Consider the following 23418-nt stretch of genomic DNA (forward strand, 5'->3'; position numbering starts at 1 on the left):
GGCGGTGGTGTCGGGTTCCGGCGGCTCCTCCAGGGTGACTGGCGTCTGCCAGTGACAAGTGTAGCGGCCATCGAGGTTCGTCCTCGCCGGGTGTATCCATGCGTGACGGTGCGTCTTCCGGCTCCCATGTGATAAAAAGGGGGGACGGGGTAGAATTCGGTTGATCTTCCTCACGGACCTCCTCAATCCCAGCGAAGTCCATCGTTTCGCTCCCCTCTTCTGGGAACAGCTGCCGGGGACAAACGTCGTGGCCGTTCGGTGTCGGGCGTCTGTGCCCTGTTTCCGGAAACCCCCGGAAATCCCCTTCCGTCTCGCTCATCGGGGTCGAGGTGACGAGTGTTGTGGTTCGTCCGGTTCGCCTGAGTGCTGGCATGTCAGGTTCGTCACTTATCTCGTCCGGCCCCTCGTCCGCCCGTCGGACAGCGTCCCGGTGGTACCTCGCGGCTCGGCCGGACGGAAGTTTCACCACCACTACCGTGGCGCCTAAAGTTCTGATTACTGGCATCGGCCCGACCCATTTCCGCGCTAGGCCGGCGCAGTATTCTTGTTCCTGGCTGATAGCGGATGTAAGCGTTCGTACACGAGTTGGCCCGGCGACAGAGGAGGTGGGGATCTTGTCGTGGCCGGGGTGATCTGGGCCTGGTACGCGGCTTGGTGTTGTCGCGCAGCTTCATGAGTCTCTGTTCGCTCTCGAGCGCGCTCTTCCAGGCCTTTATCTGCCATTTCTGGATTCCCTTCGTCCACGCGGTACTGCCCTGGTAGCGGTAGGTTGCGTCCCTGGACGAGTTTGGCAGGGGTTTCCCCTGTGGCCGCATTGACCCGACGGCGTATACAGTACATGATGTCTGGCACGTGTGTATCCCATTGGGTGTTGTGTCTTGACCTCTTGGTTGCGCCGCTCTGTTGGGTTCCCCCTCGGGTGGTATGCCGGCGTAGTGTGCGCGATCACGCGCCACTTCCTGCAGAGCTCCGCCCATCGGCGACCAGAAAATTGCGTGGCATTATCCGACAGTAGTACCAGGGGGTACCTCTAGTGTGGGAAAAATTTGGTCTCAAGTGCCTGCGCGATAGTTCCCGCCCGGGCATTGGGCTGTGGGTACGCCTCCACCCACCGGGTGAATCCGTCCGTCTCTACCAGTAGGAATCTCTTCCCCCTCGGGGTACGTAGGTAAGGCCCCATCAGGTCCAACGCGACGGTGTGAAACGGTTCCGTCAACCGTCGAGGCAACTGTTGTTCCTCCCTGTCGGAGCGGCGGGCTTTATGGCGTTGGCAATGCCTGCAACGTCACACGCTGTTTCGTACGTACTGGTCTTGTCTGCGCACGGGTGCCCGGCCAGCCGGTTCTCGTGCAACTGCAACATGCGGAATACCTGGCTTCGTGTCTCGCGTGGTGCGAATGTCTGCCATGGGTGTTTTCTTCCGGCGGGGTAACACCTGCAGGTGTAGCCTTCTCGTCCGCCCTCCGCGCAACTACATGTGATGGTCAGTGAGAGATAATCGGTCCTTTGTACGGCGCGTACAAACTCTTCAATGTCGTCGATTTCCGCCCCTGCAGGTCGAGCATGGTTCTTTCGCTCGCTACTGTCATAGCGACATCACGTCGCTGGTATGATGGCTGGGTTATGACGGCCGCGTGAAAATGCGAGCACGGATCCCATCGTCATATCTCTCCCCGCCTTACCTACGACGGCTTGGCAATCGATAATATGCAGAGGTTGGCAGTGAATTTACAGAAAGGAGGTGTTTTATTTGGCAGTTGGTTTATCTACTAGCAATTTACAGCCAATAGAAAACTACCTACACGAAAACAAGATTGTGGACATTCATTAAACTTAGGCATGATGTGTCTATTGAATTATATATTTCCCACAACTGTATTTAATATTTACATCATTTTTCATTGTACGTCTGTTGGTTTTCTGTAAATATAAGTTTTACAGACTATATTTTGCCCATTAAAACACCCGTCACGTCTGTCTCAAAATATAATAAAATCATTTTACATAGCAAAGTCGTTTATGATTATTAAATAGTATATAAAAAGGTTAAGGAGTGTATTAGAAACTGTGAAAGTTTGTAGTTTTTAATATGACAATATTATTTAGCGATCTTGTGAAACGTGTTGCCCGTTATTATTAATTTTGTTTTCAATGGTCAGTTATTACTTTAAATCATATGATGAAAAAAAAATTTTAAAACACTCTTGTGACTCGACGTGAAACATTACAATACTAGACCTGATTTAATCATTATTTGGTAATTTTTGTCAACGTTTAAGTTAATTTGCCGATTTGAAGGTAGCGAAACAACTCTGTGTGCTATACGTACCTTAAAGACTGTTCAAAAAATACTACTGTTATATTTAATTACATTATCCTGTTTATAGCATATTTTCTAGTGCACTACAAGTTTTATTTACACTATTTTGTACCGTAGCATATGTATTGGGTGAAAACGCTGATAATATTATTTATTTAGCATCTTGCAAGCTTGAAACAATATAACACGAAGTCGGTGTTGTTAATTAAATGCCTGAATATAATTTATTAAGTAAACTGTAGTTGACAGTATTGTGTCTGCATTTTATAAAAACCAGAAGAGTAGAGGAACTAAAAATACCCTTTAACGGAATTAATTACTTTCTTTTCACACAAGCCGCTCCTCTCACAAATTATAATTTTCGTATTAACTATAAACACGAAACCTCTCAACTCTATGTGAAACACCATTATTCCTACAATGTTACCATTTTATCATACTGAAAGTTATTCTTAGGTGAATAAAATACGTTTCAATATGCGATACAGCAGGAGCAAACGATTTTTTTTATTACACGTAAGGAAGCTGAAGGGAAAATTAGTTGTATTTATAAGTTTAATAAGCCACACGCTTATAGGTGTTTTACACAACTTTTATACAGAATAATTAACTAATGTGATGTTATCTATTATCTTGTTGAAATATTATGTTATTTTGTCCTGACCTTTATTTTTTTATTATGTGATATGACAAAAGTAGGCAGATTGGCAGTTTTTTTAGTATGATATATTTTGGTAAACTGAGTATTGTGCAGTTAAAAATAACGAGAAAAAAGAATAAATGTGTCTTATTCACACGAAACATAGAAACTATTTATTTATGCGGCGTGATTATTATCGGAAACAAGTCGTTTCGAAGTTTGTTCAGAGAAAAACATAACCTTTTTTTAGATACCTTGTATATATCACATAAGTAATTTCTGAGTAAAAAGAATTGAGGCAAAACCTTAAATTTCACGAAAATATATTATTTAACTCATTTGAAAGAATTATTTCCCGGTATTAAATGAAAGTTACACACATAGTCGGCTGTATGACGGGTCTATGACTGACAAGCCATTGCGCCTTACGTATGACGGGTCTGTCGTGGCTAAGGCGTCTTGCTGGAAGGCGAAATAAGATCCATGCTCGCTTTTAGTGGGGAAGCGTCATACTGATGACGCGTGAAAAAGAGTACCATGCTCGCCCTGCTGGTGGGATCGCCGGGGTCTCAACCCTGTCGATGGCGCAGATGAGCACCTGGGGTCTGTGTGTGTCCAGTTCGCCGACCGGCCGTCCACTGGTGGGCGGTAACAACTCGTCCCATGAGGCATCGTCGCGGACCTCGACCGTGCTGTCCGGGTTGTGGGACAGCTCGTGCGCCAGGTACGTGTTCTACCGTAAAGTCCAGGGACTGCAGCAGCATGGCCCAACGCGTCAGCTTTGAACGACGGCCCTGCATCGTCGCTAGCCACTTCAGGCACTGGCTATCGGTGCGCAACAGGAAGTGCTGTCCTTCTATGTGGGGTCTATAGCGTCGTAATGCCGACACTACCCCCAGGCATTCCCGTTCATTAACGCTACAGCGACACTCCACGTCCCCGAACTTCGCGCTGGCATATTCCACGATGCGAGGTTCGCCCTCGTCGCCGATCTGTAGCAGGATGGCGCCGATGCCCTCTTGGCTGGCGTCAGTTTGGACAATGACCTGTTTGTTTGGGTCGAGCCGGGCCAACAGATGGCATTCACGGAACCTGGCTTTCAGTTCGTCAAGGCTAGCTGCGCTGAGCTCATCGATCTAAACGGCCGTTTCGGTGACAGGATGTCCGTGAGTGGCGCGGCCACGAGTTAAATACCTGGGATGAGCGCCCTGAGCTAATTTGCCAGCCCCAGAAAGCACTGCAGTTGCTTGCGGGTGCAGGGTGCTGGCTTGTTTACAATGACCTCTAGTTGTTTTTCTGTGGGGCGGTTCCCTTCCGCATTAACTACGAGCCCCAGGAAGTCCAGCTCGGTGGTGCCTAGATGGCACTTGACTGGGTTGCACATGAGTCCGTGGGTGGCTAGTCGCTCTAACACAAGGGCCAGGTGGTGGGCGTGCTCCTCCCAGGTCTGGGACCAGACAATTATGTCATCTCGGTAAGCTGCAGCGAACTTCCCTGCGTAATTATCAAGCAACCGGGTAATCATTGTCTGGAACGTGGCGGGCCCGTCCTGTAGGCCAAAGGGCATGGCACAAAACTGAAAGCGTCGTCAGTCCGGGATGGTGAAAGCTGTTTTAGGCCGGTCCGCGGGTCTGATTGGGACCTGCCAATAGCCCGACTTTAAGTCCAGTGACGTGAATATCTTCGCATCCCCCAGTCCTGCCAGTGTGTCGGCAATGTTCAAAGTTCAGGGGTGGGGCGTTAATGGTGATTTTGTTAAGCAGCTTAAAGTTGACACAGAATCTAAACGTGCCGTCCTTTTTCTCAGCCAGGACAATCTGCGAGTTGTACGGGCTCTCACTGGGCTCGATAATGGCATTACGCAGCATCTCGTGTACTTGGGTGAAAATGATCTGTTTACCCACGTGTCCGTAGCTCCCGGGGGTGTGAACATGGGTTTGTGCGGGAGGGTGGGTATGGCACGTTCGGTCAATGAGGTGCACTTAAGGGGGTCGGCGGTGGCAAACACGTTACTCTGGCGGTCGAGTACACTTTGCATCAGTTCTCGGTGGCAAGGGGGTACACCAGGTTGGAAACTGTCGAGACTGACCTTGTGTTCCGGAGGTGGCGGCGGGCACCCGACGCCGTGGAGGGTGCGCCGGCCTTCGACGCAGGCAGGCGTCCTGGTCGCACAGCCAGGGCTGCCCCAGGATGACCTCATCACGTAGTCAATCGACCACCAGGGCAGTCGTAGTGGAGTGTTGATCCCTAACGCTGACGTGAAGAGTCGCGACGCCCTGGGTCTGGCAGACATCGCCGGCAGTGGCGAGCTCGAGTCGTCCTGGCTGGGGTTCGAACTGCGAGTCCCCGACAAGGCGGGCGGTGATGCAGTTGTGGCTCGCCGCGGTGTCAATGAGGGCATTTACCGCACGGCCGTTCACTACGACGGGCACCCTGAGTAGGCCGCACTCGGTCTCGCCCACGTGTCCCAGACTCGGTCCTTCGGTATCTGTGTTGCCGTCCTCGGCCGTGGAGAGATGTGCGGGGAAGTGGAACTGGCTTAACCGCCGCCCCCTGCGGGCCGTTTCCCGCCCGCTGGTGCTGGCCGTACTCTACCCGCGGTGCGTTCCGGACTGGGCAGTCCTGGTGCCAGTGCCACACGCCCGGCTGGCAGGTCTGGCACTGGGGTGGTGGCCCCTCACCGATGGTAGCCGGCCGGTTGCTCAGGTTGTGTCTGTTGTCTTGGGATGAAGCGTAGGGCACCAGGGCTGTCGCGTCGGCGGTCGGGACTGGGTACTGTGCCTGTGATGGCCCCGGTCGTCTCATCACCGCCGCCTTCAGATCTTGCTCTATGGCCCGTGCACACTGGATAAAGTCCTCGGCAGTTTTCTGTGTCGTGTGGCGCAGGTGTGGGCGTAATTCGGGGCGCATCAGCTCCACCGCGGACTCGAGCGCCTCCTCTGGGTTTCTCACCGAGAAGTCGTTTGTACAGGTGGAAATTCATAGGATGAATACCTCTGCCGGCTCAGCTTGGCCCTGTTTTGCACAATAATTACCGCCCGGACCCTCATCTCCGCCTGCGCGTCAGGGAAACGTGCTTAGAGGTGGCGAGTAAAGTCAGCCCACGGCATGTCGTATTCACTCACTAACGTCCACCAGGTCTTTGCGTCGCCCCTCAGCACCTGCCCGATGCGGCCCGCCCATTAATCTTCCGCCATGCTGTAGCGGATCAAGCGCTTCCGGCACACCCTCTGATATTTCCCCGGGTCATCACTAGTCCTCCCAGCGAACTCTGGCAAGTCCACATTTCCCACCGGAGTTATCCTGACGTGAGTTGCAGCGGCGTTCGTAGTCGGGGCAAAAGCTGGATCCAGGTCCCGCGCGTCGCGGGCTCTAAATTTTATGTCACGACACTCGCTACAGGTGTACCAGCCCTCCCGGAAGGAGGCGGCTTCCACTTCGTTATCGCACAGTTGATGTTTAAAAACCCGGAAGTTCACGCACCGTCCCCCGTCACTTGCTTTCCCCGTGCAGTTTGCTTCGGTATATCTAAAATATTCACCCGTGATAGCTGTTACCTGGCATGGTTCGAGGCATACGCACGTGTCTGACCACGTGGCTCCTGTAAGTCCGCCCACGTGTCGAGGTCGGGTACACCTAGCACAGTACATCTCGCTCAGGACTAAGGAAGCACTAGAGTTGAACGTAAATCTTTTAAACTCCGACATGTTGCACCCACGTATGCGCAGAACAGTACCTGTTTATCTGCAGCTGTGGAGTTCCTAGAAAGTCCGAGGGCGCGCCGACCATGTGACTGGTTGGTTCCGTTGCTTCTCTTCTGTTGTTCGCTCCCGCGTTCCGCCTCACAACCGCACAACTCACACACCCGGTTTTCTTCGCGGCCGGGTGTTCGTTGCCTAGCCCCACGCTCTTGGACGCCACTTGTTGTTAGGGGGGGCGGGGGGGGTGGTTCTAGGATAGACTGAAACTGTGTAACTTGGGCGCCACCACGTGTAGGGGCACGTGGACCAGGCCGTAGACTCCTGGCTCGGGGCCGTGACGTGACCCGTGTGGGGACTAGGCTCGACTGCCCCTTGTGCAGTAGCACTAGTCCCACACGCCTCGGGACTCAGAAGATTACGCACACGGCTGCTCAGTGAAACTCGCAGAAGTCTAGGGATAGCTCTTTATTGATGTCGAGAGGCACAGGGAAACAAAACGTTACATAAGTAATTACGTGAAAAGAGAGTTATTAACTGATACACTGAAATAACATGCCAACAGGAATATTACACCGGCTTAAAGACTGACCAGGTCACCTCGTGGCCTGGCCTCGAAAGTTCGTTACGTATTAAGACGAAATAAAATATCCAACTGTATTTAAATAATTATGATAAAGAGCAAACCTCCTGGGGTAGACCTCGAGGAAAAGAAAAAGGTTTATAAAATATTTACGGAGCGACGGATGTTACCAGAACAGTGAAACTAAAATTGAAGTCGACGAGGTGCGCGCAGGCCTTCTACCCCGGGCGGCGAACGGAAGCTGACTGACGAGGCCACGGCATCATGGCCGCCGGGAAGCGTTAAGTTCCCGTTATGTTACCAGGTATCCACCTGGTAACATATTAACATGACAAACCCTCTTAAACACTAAGGAAAAACTGACCACAATGATTGATCATTACCCAACTTAACATATTTTTAATTTATTTGTAAAGTAAAAAAAAGTAGTTGCGGGTAGTTCTGGGGTTGCCCGCCTGGGGCGCTGTGCCGTTCTTACTAACTGAAAATTTAAAAAATAAACACTTAGGAATTTTAAAAAAATTAAAATAAAAGGTGTACATTACAATTACTTTTTATTTTAACCACTTAACATGTAAACCCGATTTAACTCGGGTTATATAAAGTGGTAATTTTATGCTAACCCGAGTATACTCGTGACACATTTCACTGTGCTGTCCTTCGTTATGTATCCTGAATATTTCCGTCGTGTGTCTTCGCTCTTGTATTTTCCTTTTTTCCGTGTAGATTCAGGCACATATCGACTATCTGGGTAAACTTCAATCTTTGTAACAGAGATGGCAGCTCTGTGCGCTTGCCGACACGCAAGATGATAAGTGTGTTCATGAATCTTTCGTAACTTACACCTGTTTGTTTACAAATATTTAGTTTATTATTTCTTTGACAGGGTGCAGTATCTATTTAAATTTCATTACTTTACCGTGCACAGTGCAGTGATCAGAGACAATAACAATGGTACTCTTTTTTCGCGAGTTTTGCCACACTCAAGTAGACAATTTCTTTCGTTTTTGTATGCGTATTTCATAAATAATTGTATGAACATATAAACTGAATATTTTATTTTTATTTTGAGTGAGTTTTGCCGTGGATATTGCCATACGTTTAGCGATGTTTTCTTTTGTATTCGGGTACGAATGTAAAATGTAATTTGTGAATTTCTCTCAGTGATTTTTATTTTGTTTTGAAATGGAAACAGACGAGTTAGTGGATATTGAAGGATTGGATTTAGAAGATGCTGTAGCAGAAAGTGGAAGTGATACGGTGTACACAAGTTCTGACACTGGTTCTGACAGTTCAGATTCGGAAAGTGACAATGTTCTTCAGTCTGCACGTCAGTGGTGCAAAATCAACACTGTTCCAGCATCACCGGCACCCCCAAACTATGCAGTCCATGGTACTCCTGCAGTGAATTTCATAGTAAGTGAGGATGCTGACATACTTTTGTTTTTCAACCAGTTTTTTGACAATGATCTTGTGAAACTTATTGCTGACGAGACAGATAGATATGCTAATCAGTGTCAAATGAACTCACCTGGTAATTCAAATCAGGTGTGGCAACCTGTGCAATGTAATTAAATGCATGTTTTTTTTTGCTCTGAATATTTTGCAAAATATTGTAAAAAAAAAACCAAACTGACACAGTACTGGTCAAAAAATCCACTGATTTCGACTCCATTTTTTCCACAATGTATGTCTTCAAAAAGGTTTTTACGGATTAAACAATATTTACATTTTCCCAACAATGAAGACTACAATCCAGACAATCACCCCAGTCCTAAGTTGAATAAAATTTGGCCTGTTTACGACATTCTGGTTGAAAAATTTTGTAACCTGTGTACGCCTTGTCAGCACATCACAATAGACGAAAGCCTGCTTCTCTATAAAGGCAGTTTGGGATGGATTCAGTACATTCCTTTGAAAAGAGCCAGGTATGGTATAAAAACGTACCTTCTGTGTGAATCTAAGTCAGGGTATGTCTGGAACTTCATAATTTACACAGGGAAAGGCTCTGTGCTTGGGAATGAGTTCACTGATTTACCAGTTCCTCGCAAGTTGTGATGAATCTGATCAAGCCTCTACTCAACAAAGGCTATTGCCTAACAATGTACAATTTTTATAATTCGCCACAGTTAGCCGACTTGTTGATTTCGCACAAAACAGACGTCTATGGGACATTGAGACCAACGAGAAAAGATGTCCCCAAGGCCTTGCGAGAGACAAAGTTGCGTAAAGGGGAAATAACCGGGTACCAGCGTGGAAATGTGTGTGTAATTAAATGGAAAGACAAAAAAGATATCTGCTTCATTTCAACTGTACATAACACTGAAATGGTGAAGGTCACAAAAAAAAGGCGAAGATAAATTGAAACCAAAAGTGGTAGTTGCTTACAATGATACCATGGGAGGAGTAGATCGTGTAGATCAATATCTGTCAGACTATACCGTTCCGAGGAAAAGAGGCAAAAAATACTACAGGAAATTTTTTTTCCACCTTCTAGATCTTTCACTGTAGAATTCATTTGTATTGTACAGGAAATCTGGAGGAAGTAAGTCCTAAGTCCTGCAGTATCGGATGGAGCTAGTGAAACTAACCATGGAGAAATGCCACCATCCTGAATACGCAGCCAAACATGGTCGTCCTGGGAAAACACCTCCACCAATGAGGCTAACAGGGTGCCATTTTCCTGAAACATTACCTCCAACAGAGAAAAAGTCTAATCCAGCACGACAATGTGGAATGCGCAGTAGAGTGCGTGATGGAAAGGGCAAAAGAATTCGAAGAGAAACAAGATATTTCTGCCCAGACTGTAATGCACCTCTGTGTGTTACTCCTTGTTTTAGAGTATACCAAACTACATCAACTATATAGAATGCTATAGCACGTAGCATTTACCTAAAACAACAACAGCGTGTGGGTAAGAATTTATATTTCGCTTTAGACAGTTTTGCATGTATGTAATTTTTATTTGATTTGTTTTTATTGTTTTTTATCGTGTTCATTATAAAGCGATCAACATCGTCAGTCTAAGAGCCTGCCATGCATCAGCAGTGCGTACGTAGACAAGCCTGGGTGATGCCACGTCATATAAGCACACACATTCTACGTGACCCTCTTAGATTTCAATGATTTTTGGTTTATAACTAGCTTACATGAAGTAAATAAATAATTTTTTTTTTTATTTTTTACGTGATTGGTTATTTTTTTAAATTAATTAACAAAATATACAAAATAACACAATTTTGCATGTTTCTGATCTACAAAAATTTTTTCATTTGGAAACTGTTGAGAGCTCAAATTGGTCCCATTTTAAAGCTTTTTTAATGGGCTTTCATATGACATACAACTTTATAGGGGTTGCTTCATTTAAAAAAACCATGAAATATGATTGAAAACTCAAAATTTGGTTTTCTCAAAAAGTGACAGTTTAATTTTTTTTTAAATTCCCAAAAATTGGTTATACTATTCTTATTTTATATATTAATAATTATTTTGGGATCATAGGTTCATGAGGTATGAGGCATAAATCTATGGTATACATTTAAAAAAGGCATTTAACGGTACCAATTTTTGTTCATTTATTTACTTTTGACTGCTCTTAAGTATGAATATTGATGTTTTAAGTACCTACTTATATACAAAAAAATATAAAAATTTTAATTTTAACTATTAATTAGGCTGCTAACCAATTCCAACAGGGAGCATTTACATAAATAATGGTAGTAGGCCTAAGACTATGTATAATCTAATTTATGGCTACGGCAAAGATTTTGACAATAAAAGAAATATAAACGTGTTTGACATATCTAAGGGTGTTTATCAATTATACGTCTTATGTGTCCAACATATATCACCATATCTTTAGAGCAGTTTTGTGTCTGACTGCATAATTTGTGTTTTTATACTGGAGGAAAGAAGAAAAAGCACAAGAGAAGCTTATCAATTAGGTATGTAAATTGTGATGAACTAAATAACACCAGTCAAAAGTGACATAAGTGACACAATCTGTAGGCAGAGAGAGAAGTTCTTTAACTAAGCTGACTGGATGCAGATAGTATAAATTCTTCAACTTGAAGGGACGTTAGACAGATATGGTAAATTATATTTCCTGACAAATTCATTTTACTTTGAAAGGTATATCCGTGGTAATATGAGTCACTTCCTCTAGATAGCCCCTGTTTGAACAGGGCTTTCATTTGAACAGTCCCAACTTGACCCATTTAAGTTCATTTCCGAGAGCCAGGAAGCAACTTTCCTACGTCATAATCCAGCTCCTTCAATTTGCGGTACAGCATCATGCTGTAGGTTATAAGCTGCCGGTCCTGGATGGACTTATACAGTGTTAGCATGCCCCAATTAAATAACTTGCCAAGAGTGGGGAGGCAACTTACTTATCTAGTATAGTAGATGCTGCTGCATGGGGTACAACTTATTACTGTAGGTAATTATATGCTGATCCTGGATGGCCTTGAACAATCCGAGTGTGTTCCAAATAAGAACATTGCTAAGAACCCATAGGTGACTCATTTGTCATACCCCAACTGCTGCAGCTTGCGGTACAGCTACATGCTGTTGCTTATGAACAACTGGTCCTGGATTGGCTTCAACAGCCACAAGTTTTCTCTATATAAGTATCTTGCCAAGAGCCAGAGGCGACTCACCTATGTCATATCCCAGCTGCTGCAGCTTGCGGTACAGCTTGATGCTGTAGGTTATGAGCTGTCGGTCCTGGATGGGCTTGAACAGTCCCAGCGTGCCGGAGCCAAAGAGTGATGTGCCACTGCCGATCCTGCAGACACACACTTTGCTACCACATACTTTTCCATTTCTCCAGCTTTAGTGTCTCATGTATGTGAGAAAACATTGCCTCCCACTCCTAGCATTCCAAGCTGAAAGATGTTAACTCCCAGTAAAAAGAATATATTTTTATGTGAAGTGTTTCAGGAAGGAATAAAAAAAGAAGTATAAAAGCATCAAAAAGGAGAATTCTAAAACAGTTGACATAAAGAGATGTCAGAAAGATATGTGGAATGAAGTGACTGTTTGACAAGAAATTAAAAGGAATATTGATGAAAACCTCATACAGTTTGAAAGGAAAGTGGAGTGTTTGGAGCAAAATCTAGCTGAACATGAAAAGATAATAACACAACCAGCTCAGTTTGAACATGTTACAGTATCGTTCTATCATTTCGATGCCTCGGCATCACGCATCTTACGGCCACCATATTATGACGCTATAACCTGTACATCAATACCACAAAAAAAACTTGCAGTACAAAAATACCTCAAATAATTTGGTTTCGCACTTGGGCACGATATTTACTTATATTCCGCTTAATTAAATCCTGTCACTTGCAACGCGCAGTACAATTAGCCAAGAGACCACTGTCTGCTCAGCGTGGCCACTGATTCACTAAAACTCTAGGCTTTCGCTGCCACCTGTGGTCGAAAACTTCTAATTAAAATGTCCAAAACAATGTCAATAACAGCACAGCCTACACCAGAGGCGTGAAATTCTGAACTGCTAAGTCCTGCATGCTATCACGGCAGGCTGTTTCTAAGACCTCGCCTGACGTGAGCACTCCACTGCATGATCTCAAGTCATTTTCACCAACATCCAGTCAGTCTCAGTAGAGCTCAGTAGAGCCTCGTTCCCACTGTCACCACAGTTTCCACCCACTCCCCTTCTCCAAGTTTTCATGGAAACACGGCCCAGAGCACTGACCGGTCACTAACCCCGGCCAGGCTCGGCATGTCCCAAGGCCACGACTCCAGTCCCAAAAAATACTGTTTATGCCCCCTAGTGGCAGTGTTGCGAATTATTTCCCCAGGGTGTATGAACGCCCGCTAAACGCCTGCACCCTGGCGTCTCCCGCAGCAACCAGTACCCTGTAGTTCCTTCCCAGGCCACCAGAGCGCGGGCTTAGTCCCGTCCATAAGCACAATGCTTTAGCAGTCGCCTCGTGTGAGTCGATCTCTAATTGGTTCAGACACCCTCAGTAGGTCGCGCTGACACCGGCCAGTACCACCAACTTCGAGATATTGAAGTCAGTATTTCTCGACAAGCCCCTCAGTAATCTTCGGAACCTTTCGGTCCGGAAGCCGAAGCCTCCCCATTTCTTTTGATTAACTTCACCTTTTAATTATGGGTCGCTGCCACCCCAAATAGATTGCGCGCTGCGACTCCAGACTGACCACACCGTATCTTTGTAACCAAGACTTCACTCCATTTTTTTTTAAGATGTAATCAGCTAGGCAAGGGATATGTTTCCCACAACTTTAGTGATTAGCATTTAGTCAGCCTGTGTACCTCGTAGGAGAAGTCATGTTTTGTTAAGCATAATTTATTAATTTTTTTTAAATCATGGAAACGTCCGCCACAACCACGGGTTCGCGAGCTCCGCATCCGAGCTGATCCTGGAAGCCATCTCCCTGTATGGTGAGTTTTGACAACCTTTGTTCCCCGACCATCATCGTGGTTATAAGGCATTTGTTGCCTATTTTACCAACTGTCTGTGAACCAGTCTTGAACATGTGTGTTTCGGATCTGTTCACAGACAGGGTCCAAGGACTGGACAGGTTCCAAGGACCAGATGAGGTTCTAAGGGCCTTCTGACTTCCAGTTATGAGGTTCCAAGGGCCTTCTGACTTCCAGTTAGCAGTTCCACTTCGCCCAGCAATCGTCACACCGCCAGTCCTTCAGTTTTTTATATCTTCGGAATAGTATTGAATCACGACGTTGAATAGATTGGACACCATAAATTTTTCATTCGAGACTTTAATTGCTCCAAGTGTGCTTAACCAAGGAACTTAACCTGTTTATTGTTGCGAATTATATTTATATTGTCCTAATAATCAATGAAATTGTCTAATAAGGGCTGGCCCATTTTTTTAATAATGTAATTTTAAATCAATGTCAATGTAATATCATTATATATAAATGTCAATCAATTTATGTAATTTTATCATATTATGAAAGTAATCAAATGTTAAATAAATATAGAGGTACCTATACCTGGCAAAATCATTATTTTGCCTTTTGAAACTAAAAGATCCACTAGTTACCTGTCATCAAAAGAGAGTGAAATGTAACAAAGTGATAACAGAACTTAGGTTTACTCTGTTATGACTGAGGAGTGTCACATTACACACTATTGTACAAACTCAAAATTACACTAATTCTCATAAAAACTCATACTTGTATGCTCAAAAATAAACACACAGTCTCTCATGCAATGTTCACTCAAGCATGTACACAAACACGTATTGCTTATGAAATCAAACATAACATCTCACATAATCAACCACCAACCAAATCACTCTTGCGTAAGTCCTGCCCTCACCACACAGCACTGTGCTCCGCTGAGGTGAATGAGACTTGTGGGTTGAGAAGTCAAGCTCAGCAACAAGGCGACACACACCTGTCCTTCTCGAGCACCAGCACATCTGTCCAGCCGCTCTTCGCCAGGTGGTAGGCCACTGAGGTGGCGAGCATGCCACCCCCACAGATCACCACCTGAGCCTGCCGTGGCAGCACAACATCGCTGATGTGGCGCATGAGCATGTAGCCCAGCCCAGTCGCCACACTGCCCGGCCTCGTGCTCTTCCACCTGTACAGAAACACAACTCCGTGCCACCTGAGCCTGCTGTGGCAGCACAATATCGCTGATGTGGCGCATGAGCATGTAGCCCAACCGTCGCCACACAGCCCGGCCTCGTGCTCTTCCACCTGTACAGAAACACAACTTCGTACCACCTGAGCTTGCCGTAGCAACAGGGTGTCGCTGATGTGGCGCATGAGCATGTAGCTCAGCCCAGTTGCCACACAGCCCGGCGACTAACAAATGGTAACAAATGGTAAATATTTTATTAAGGATTAACTATGAATTAAAGTTTACTGTGATATGATGGAAAAAAAAATCACGGATGTAATGGTTATTGATTGGAGCTGTTTGGTTTACAGCAGTGAAGCACCATAAACATCTAGGTCATGGATGACTGAAATCAATACCATGTCAGAAAGATTATAGACAAAATACTTTGGGAGTTTGCTGAGGAAGTATACGTTACAATTCACCTTTCAAATGAAATTTTTATTGCAATACCACTATCATTGTTTTCATATCCTGAGCATTTTTTAATCAAGTTAAGTTTTTTCAGCAGCCATAGATGATCACTATCGCAAACCTCCAACAATCACTGCAACGTCTTCTCACAGAAACACCAACTAACAAAGCACAAACCACATGCAAGATGCCCATCATTCCTTTAAGCAATAGCAGGTTAACCAACCTTGGAGCTTGTAGGAACCTGTACTATGCAGTGTTGCCATGCAGTGTTGTCAAGTTTTGAATAAGACTCGTACCATGATTTTTCAACACAAGTTTTAAGAAGTATTCTGCACAATTAACAAGTAAACATTGTCTACTTTTATCTAAAAAAAAATGTCCGGTCAAAAACTGAATTCATAGCAAGAAATGTGTATTACAATGAAAATCCATTACATCCACAGAATAAATGTTTTTACTTCAGGGCTCAACAAACAATGGAACTGTGTTTAATTCCATAAATTGCTGTGCCAGTTGCATTACGTGTCATGCCAACAGGTCAACAAATGACTAATAGTTTGTTGTGTATTCGTTAGAAGTTATGCCTCGAACGTGGGAAATGGTGTACAGATGAAACAAGTTTATACAAATGCAAGCAGATTTGGTCAAAAAATACAACGTAAACATGTGTGGCGTGTGATAAAAGTTTTTTACTTACATGCTTGTTAAGGTTTGGAAATAAATATTTAAAAGTTTAACAATAAACATACCTAGTTTAAAAGTTTAAAAATTAACATTATAATAATATTTTTCTTAAGCACTGAACATTATATCAGCCATTCCACAAAAAAATAAAACCAAAGCATGAAATGTAAAATAATTTTGCTCATTATAATTTTACACCTGATATATATGGTAAGTTGATGAAAGTAATCATAAAAAGTATTTAAAACTTTTTCCTCAGGGTTTTGTAATGTTGGCATATTGGCATATTGGCATGTTGTGCAACATACGAACTGCAAGAGACCACTTTGATAATATCATATTTGAATAGCTATAATGTCTATGGAGTGGTCAGCTGTGAAAGTTGAAGTTACGTTCCAGGTAGCTTGAATCGTGTAGTTTTCTGTAAGACTAAATTTAAGCAGGAAAAGGAAAGTTTAATTAATTATTTTGACAGTCATTCGTAAACAACTTTCATGTCACATCTGTTACCATAAACTTGTAAAAGTTTATTTTCTAGTTACTTCATTAAGTTTGCATTCATATAATTTGGAAATATAAATAATCTCAAAAACATATAGGTTAAATTTTATAAAAATTTTAAATGCTGTTTTTAATGTAAAAATGTTGGTAACGGATGTGACACATTTAATTTGGTAACAAATGTGAAAAGTATTTATAAGCCAAAACCTGCCCAGTAAAAAAATAAAACATTCTCAAAAACCATTTTCTTCTTTCACCTTGTTCTAGGTGGCTATGAGTTAATACAAACTCCTTTGTTTTTGTTCAAAAAGCTTTTCTTAGAAAAACATGAATGCTAATGTTGAAAATTACAATTTGCATTTCTAACAAGAGCTTGAATAAGGACCTTAAGTTTTTAGGAAGTTGTGTGTGTCATTGTTTTGCTTATCATCTTGAATTGTGGTGTGACATTTGTTCAAACTATTTAGTTACATACTTTTCAGTTTCATGTTAATCAATCACTTTCTAGTGTTGTAGCCAGGGCAATACCTTTGTCAGTAGAATTTTTCAAAAGTCACTAACTCAGTTATTATATTTAGCCAGCCAGCACCCTCTAATAATTTATTCCCTATCTTATTTCAGGCAATGGGAAAACCAAAAGGCTTACTGATGGCAGAGTCTAGGAAGAGCAAAAAAGAAGATCCAAAAAAGTGGACCTTGTACCTTCAGAAAGATCGTGATAGGAAAAAGAAAGCCAGAAAAAAAGAAAACTTGTCAGGTCATACTTTTGACAAAAATGAAATAGAAAAGAAGAGGGCAAAGGCTAAAGCTTGACAGCAAAAGTGTAGATTACAAAAAAGATTAGCAGCCCATGAATGTAATTCCCCAATTTCCAAGTTTGGATCTTATCAATAACCACAAACTCTTGGGAAAGCAGTGAAGAAGGCTGTTTCAGCACTGCCATCAAGTCCACGAAAACATATAGCAGTAATTCAAGAGCTAGCTAGAAGTACATTTAGCCCTGAAGTATGTAAGATCTTCCAAAACACAAAAAATGCACCAGTGAGTCGGAATGAAGATATATGCTCTTTAGTGACGGATTTTTACAATTCTGATGAGTTAAGTCGCCAAGCTCCTGGTAAAAGAGATGTAAAGTCCATTAAATCTCCCGTTACTGTGAGGGCGTACCGGTGTTGTGGTGAAATTATCGGTGGAAATTAATGGGCGCCACCACGTGAGTGGGCACGTGGACCCGGCTGAAAGACTCTACTCAGGGCGTTACGTGGCCCGTGTGCGGCGAGATATTAGCCCTCAAAATGTTATACGCAGCTCCTGTCCCTACCTAAGCCCGCTCTCAGCGTCGGGCACGCTTCTAATTCCCGCAGTGGGCTCTCAGGGCGTCCCACACGCCGCTGACCAGGTTAGGGACCCACGTGGGCCCCCGAACACAAAACACGTAACACAGTTAATTGGCTTTTATTCTACTCACGGTACACGTCCTTACACGATCCTCCACTGATAAAACTGTAAAACGCCCGAGGCACGAATCAGCTTAGGTGGGGAGGCGAACCACGCACGTAGTCGCCTCAAGGCAGTGACACAACCGCCCTCGGCCGGCGGGAGAGAAAGACTGGGGCTGAGCTCATCGCTCGCAGGTGGCAACATGGCGCCCCTTCGCGCCGAACACAATTACTGTTACACTTTGCTGTAGCGTGCCCCGAGTTACTATTATAAAATACATAAATCCTTTTACAATAATTATTAGATTACTTCCATGTCCAGACCGTCTGTAATAATTGCTTATAAACATAAAACAGGGTTCAAATGAGTTTCATGCTAGTTCCTCCGTCGCCCACTAGGGAGCGTCCTTGTTCGTGCTTGGACTTATAAAAATAACAAAAGATCATGAAGTTATTAATTAAAAACACATACATGCATAGCCATCGTTACACTGTTTGGGGGCGGAAAGAAAAAGGATTACAATATTAATTAATACATATTAGGGGTGCGGCGCACTGCATCTAAGCGCCCTCTTGCCGGGCTAGAAACACACGCACACACACACGCACGCACGAGCGGGAGGTTTGAACAGAGATGGTGGTTGGGCGGTGTCATATCGGGCTCAAAGGGGCCGCAGGCCCGGACGACGTCAACTGGAAAAAGGGATCACGTTCCGATCCGTCACATGCTTATGAATATTGGTGAAGCATATGCTGAATTTACTGAAAAATACCCAGAAATAAAGATGTTTAGTACCAGGTTTTTCATGCTTCGACCACCTCAAGTCCTTCCAACTAGTATGACTCCACATAATGTTTACATATGCAGACAACATCTGAATTTTTCATCCATGGTTGAAGCACTTGCTTCACAAGTGGGTGAATTTCCATCAAACACTAAAAAGTGTTGTGTTCTGTGTGTTGTAACACTGAAATGCTCAATTACTGCAGGGACTGTTTGTATGATTTAAGGCAGTTGTTCCCAAGTATCCTAAATCCAAGCGCTAGAATTAAGTGCAAGAAATGGGAAATTATAGAAGGATAAGCACAAGTCACTGATTAGGAGTTTACAATTTTGGAACTTGTTTGTGAACTAAATAGTAAACTTCCACAGTTTAAAACTAATTTATTTGTAAAACAAACTCAGAGCAAGTACTTTGAAGAATGCAAGCAGCGAAAAAATGAGAAAGAAGTAGTAGTGCAGATGGACTTTGCTGAGAATTACACTCTCACAGCTTAAAACCAAATCCAGAGTGCTCATTGGAAGCAGCAGCAAGTTACAGTATTCACATGTTGCATATGGTTCTGCGGTGAGGTGCACAGCATTTCCATTATAAGTGATAATCTTAGTCACTCAAGGTACTCAGTAAGGACTTACTTAAAAGTTATTACTAGGGCCACCTGAAAGTGGTGAATAAAAATGAGGTATTTCGTCATTATAAACAGGAAAAAGCGGTATAAAAATTTGTTAAAAAAAACTGAAAAGCAGTGTTAAAAATCGGCAAAAAAAAAATTGCCGGCAAATAATATTATTTTTTAAAATTATTTTTCCATTGAATTTTCTATACAAATATGCATATATACACTTTATTAACTTTAGAATAGCATATTAAAACTAATCAACTTAGCATATAATATATAATGTATTTATATTCAAGCTACTTAATGCATATACCTTGCAATAAATTTTAAAAATATATACATATATAGGTATATTTAATTTGATAATTTATTTAAAATGTACAACAATGTCCCTAGTATGCTTGAATGCAGCAGCATCTACTATACTAGATAAGTAAGTTGCCTCCCCACTCTTGGCAAGTTATTTAATTGGGGCATGCTGACACTGTATAAGTCCATCCAGGACCGGCAGCTTATAACCTACAGCATGATGCTGTACCGCAAATTGAAGGAGCTGGATTATGACGTAGGAAAGTTGCTTCCTGGCTCTCGGAAATGAACTTAAATGGGTCAAGTTGGGACTGTTCAAATGAAAGCCCTGTTCAAACAGGGGCTATCTAGAGGAAGTGACTCATATTACCACGGATATACCTTTCAAAGTAAAATGAATTTGTCAGGAAATATAATTTACCATATCTGTCTAACGTCCCTTCAAGTTGAAGAATTTATACTATCTGCATCCAGTCAGCTTAGTTAAAGAACTTCTCTCTCTGCCTACAGATTGTGTCACTTATGTCACTTTTGACTGGTGTTATTTAGTTCATCACAATTTACATACCTAATTGATAAGCTTCTCTTGTGCTTTTTCTTCTTTCCTCCAGTATAAAAACACAAATTATGCAGTCAGACACAAAACTGCTCTAAAGATATGGTGATATATGTTGGACACATATAAGACGTATAATTGATAAACACCCTTAGATATGTCAAATACTTTAGGAGATATCGAATTTTTAAATTTCATCATATGTAGTTGAGCGGTATTTGCGAAAAAAAAATGTTAAAAATCTGAAAATACCTTTATTATATGCTTTTCAACTTCCTCTTTTCATTAAAAGCGGCGGAGATAAGAAATTCCAAATACTTTAGGAGATATCGAATTTTTAAATTTCATCACAATACCAGTGCCGTGATGTGGCGGTTAACATTGTTTCTTGTTTATGTACGAGGTACGAGTATCTACTTTTTTTATTGGATAATGATGTCACGTGATTGTTCGTGATAGGCCAGAATTCAAACAAACCAATACGTGATTATTTAGTTCATTTATTGTTTAAAACTGTGTTTAATTACCGCCTCCAATTTAGGTGTTTTTTTAACGTTTCTAATTTTAAAGTCTTATTTGTTATTTTGATATGGTTGCGCAAGTAATAAGTAACAAAAAAAATTTACGTGAGTTGTTACTGTGCATCCTTTGTTACGGGTTTGTTAGGTAAGGTCAGTTACATTATAAATAATTTAAAACTAAAGAATAATTAAAATTAATTCACATTTTTAATGTCGGCTTAGTTTGAAAGTATTAATAATGTAGCTGACCTGACCTAATCAACCATTTTATTAATTACGCATTGACGATTCACGTATTCACGAACACACTGCAAAATAACAAAAATGGCGTCGCTCGAATGGTTCCACAGGTCTTGTATTGCAAAATTAAAAAATTCGATATCTCCTGAAGTATTTGGAATTTATCTCCGCCGCTTTTAATGAAAAGAGGAAGTTGAAGAGCATATAATAAAGGTATTTTCGGATTTTTAACCTTTTTTTTTTTCGAAAATACCGCTCAACTACATATGATGAAATTTAAAAATTTGATATCTCCTAAAGTATTTGGAATTTCTTACCTCCGCCACTTTTAATGAAAAGAGGACGTTGAAGAGCATAAAATAAAGGTATTTTCGGATTTTTAACATTTTTTTTCGCAAATACCGCCCAACTACATATTTACCTTGATGATAACAGGTCATAATACCAATCAGTATGAAAAGGGCACAAATTACATAGGCATAAAAATTTACAACTTATTGCCACAAAATGTCATCCTAACCAAATCAACCATCCACAATGTTTTGAAGTATTTATAATGTAGCTAACAACCTAATTGACCATTAGTTTTCATGAGTTGCATATTTATTTACAATAAACAAAAAAAAAAAAACCGAAGATGCACGATCGGGCGTTTGCCTCTCGTCTGTTGAAAGGCTTGCCAACGTGAGTATTCGGGTATGTCCAGAAGGATGAGTGAATCGTAGGCTTCCCGCGTTTCACCATTGTTGCTTGTTTACAAGAATGATTTTTTTTTTTTTTCGCGACGTAGTTGAACGACTACATCACGTAAAAAGAAAATTACGTGAGTTCCTACTGTTCATCCTTTTTCCCGGTTTGTTAGGTCAGGTCAGCTACATTATAAATACTTTAAAACTAAACAACCATTAAAATTAATTTTTATTATTTTTAATGACCGTTCAGTTTCAAAGTATTTATACTGTAGCTGACCTGACCTAATCTACCTTTGTCCCGTTTTGTTAGGTCAGGTCAGTTACATTATAAATACTTAAAACTATACAAGTAAAATTAATTGATATTATTATTAATTTCCGTTTATTTTGAAGTATTTATCATGTAATTAACCTTACCTAATGGAAAATTTCTGTTATTTAGGCATTCACGCACACACGGCAAAATATAAAATGGCGTCTGTTGAATGATTACATAGGGCTTGTATTGCAAAATAAGAACGGCGATATCTCCAAAAGTAATTGGAATTTTTAATCTCCGCAGGCAGTTTTGAAAATAGGACGTAAAAGAGCATATAATGAAAGTTATTTCATATTTGTACGATTTTTTTTGGCGCTAATCCGTACAATACAGATTTACCCAAAAAAGTTCTGTTAGAACATCCTTCCTACTCTCTGATAGAATTCTTTGACCTAATAACAGATAAGAAAACTAGACTCTGGTAAATTTTATTTAAATACATCACAAAACGAGAAAAATATTGAGTTTTGTAAACTAACTCTTCACTCTGAGGTTTAGACTTAAATTTATACAATTTCTTGTGTACCTGTGTTCTTTTTTATGTACCCATGTTTTGTTTTTATTACTTTTGAAATGTAAAAGTAGTGTGTAATATCCAGTTTTTGTGGTTGTACAGTTTGTTTGTATATATGTATATATTTGTATTAATTGACTTGTTCTATATCCCGGAGTCCTTACCTCCATATGGGATCTACAGAACAAAAGTTGAATAAATAAAAAATATATTAGGTTTTTTTTTGTCATCAACCTAAAAACTAGAAACATAACCTACCCAGAATAATTATATAATAAATAAAGAACTTAATTAATTAATTTTCATATGTTTACCTTTTTGTATTTAGAGTGTCATTTAACCAAATACAACCAACCATTCTTACAATATAATAGTATTTGACATAGAGTAAATAAAGTATTCGAGATGTACGTAGCCTTACGGAACTCGATCAACATCCATATGTATATGCGAAATAACATCACATTTCATACAGTAAACCACCATGTTGGTTTCCAAGAAAAAACCTCTAGACAAAAACATTTACCCTAAACATTTTAAAAGCAGATGTCTTTATTAACAATAAAAAAACGTTTTTTCACAACAATATTTATAAATATACTTACCTTAATAAAAATGCAAAAAGGCAAATAACTGCATATGTATTGTACTGTTCTTTTTTTCTAAATGGGTCGATAAACTTTCTGTAGCTACATGCTTTTAACAATTCCGTGCATGAAAAACTAGCAGTAGGCCGCGCGAAAAATGCTATAAATTCAACACTTTTTAAAATTTTATTTGGTTTTATTATGACAAATGAAAGAATAAACCTACTTCACACAATATCTGTCATTATCAAAACTTATATTTATTCACTTATTTAGAGCAAGGTACTTCAAATTTGCTCCATTAATAAACACCCTTGCACTTCATAATTTATTATATTTTATAAAAAT

The 23418-nt window shown here is 41.7% G+C and overlaps 1 protein-coding gene across 2 annotated transcripts in view; it reads right to left on the minus strand.

Moving 5' to 3' along the window:
- The window catches only part of LOC134531578 (pyruvate dehydrogenase phosphatase regulatory subunit, mitochondrial-like), a 520406-nt gene extending 497410 nt beyond the window's left edge, over nt 1-22996 (minus strand). Inside the window, exons 1-3 of one of the 2 annotated variants that reach the window (XM_063367291.1) lie at nt 22798-22996; nt 14660-14848; nt 11900-12027 (exon numbers count right to left, since the gene is read on the minus strand). In XM_063367291.1, coding sequence (XP_063223361.1) covers nt 11900-12027; nt 14660-14848; nt 22798-22841 — 361 coding nt within the window. In that variant the 5' untranslated portion in view covers nt 22842-22996. Of the gene's footprint in view, nt 1-11899; nt 12028-14581; nt 14849-22797 lie in introns of those variants that run through there. The other variant, XM_063367292.1, reaches the window with a different exon arrangement.
- Nucleotides 22997-23418: the final 422 nt, after the last annotated feature.

Source organism: Bacillus rossius, chromosome 5 (genome assembly GCF_032445375.1).
Source record: "Bacillus rossius redtenbacheri isolate Brsri chromosome 5, Brsri_v3, whole genome shotgun sequence".
NCBI lineage: Eukaryota > Metazoa > Arthropoda > Insecta > Phasmatodea > Bacillidae > Bacillus > Bacillus rossius.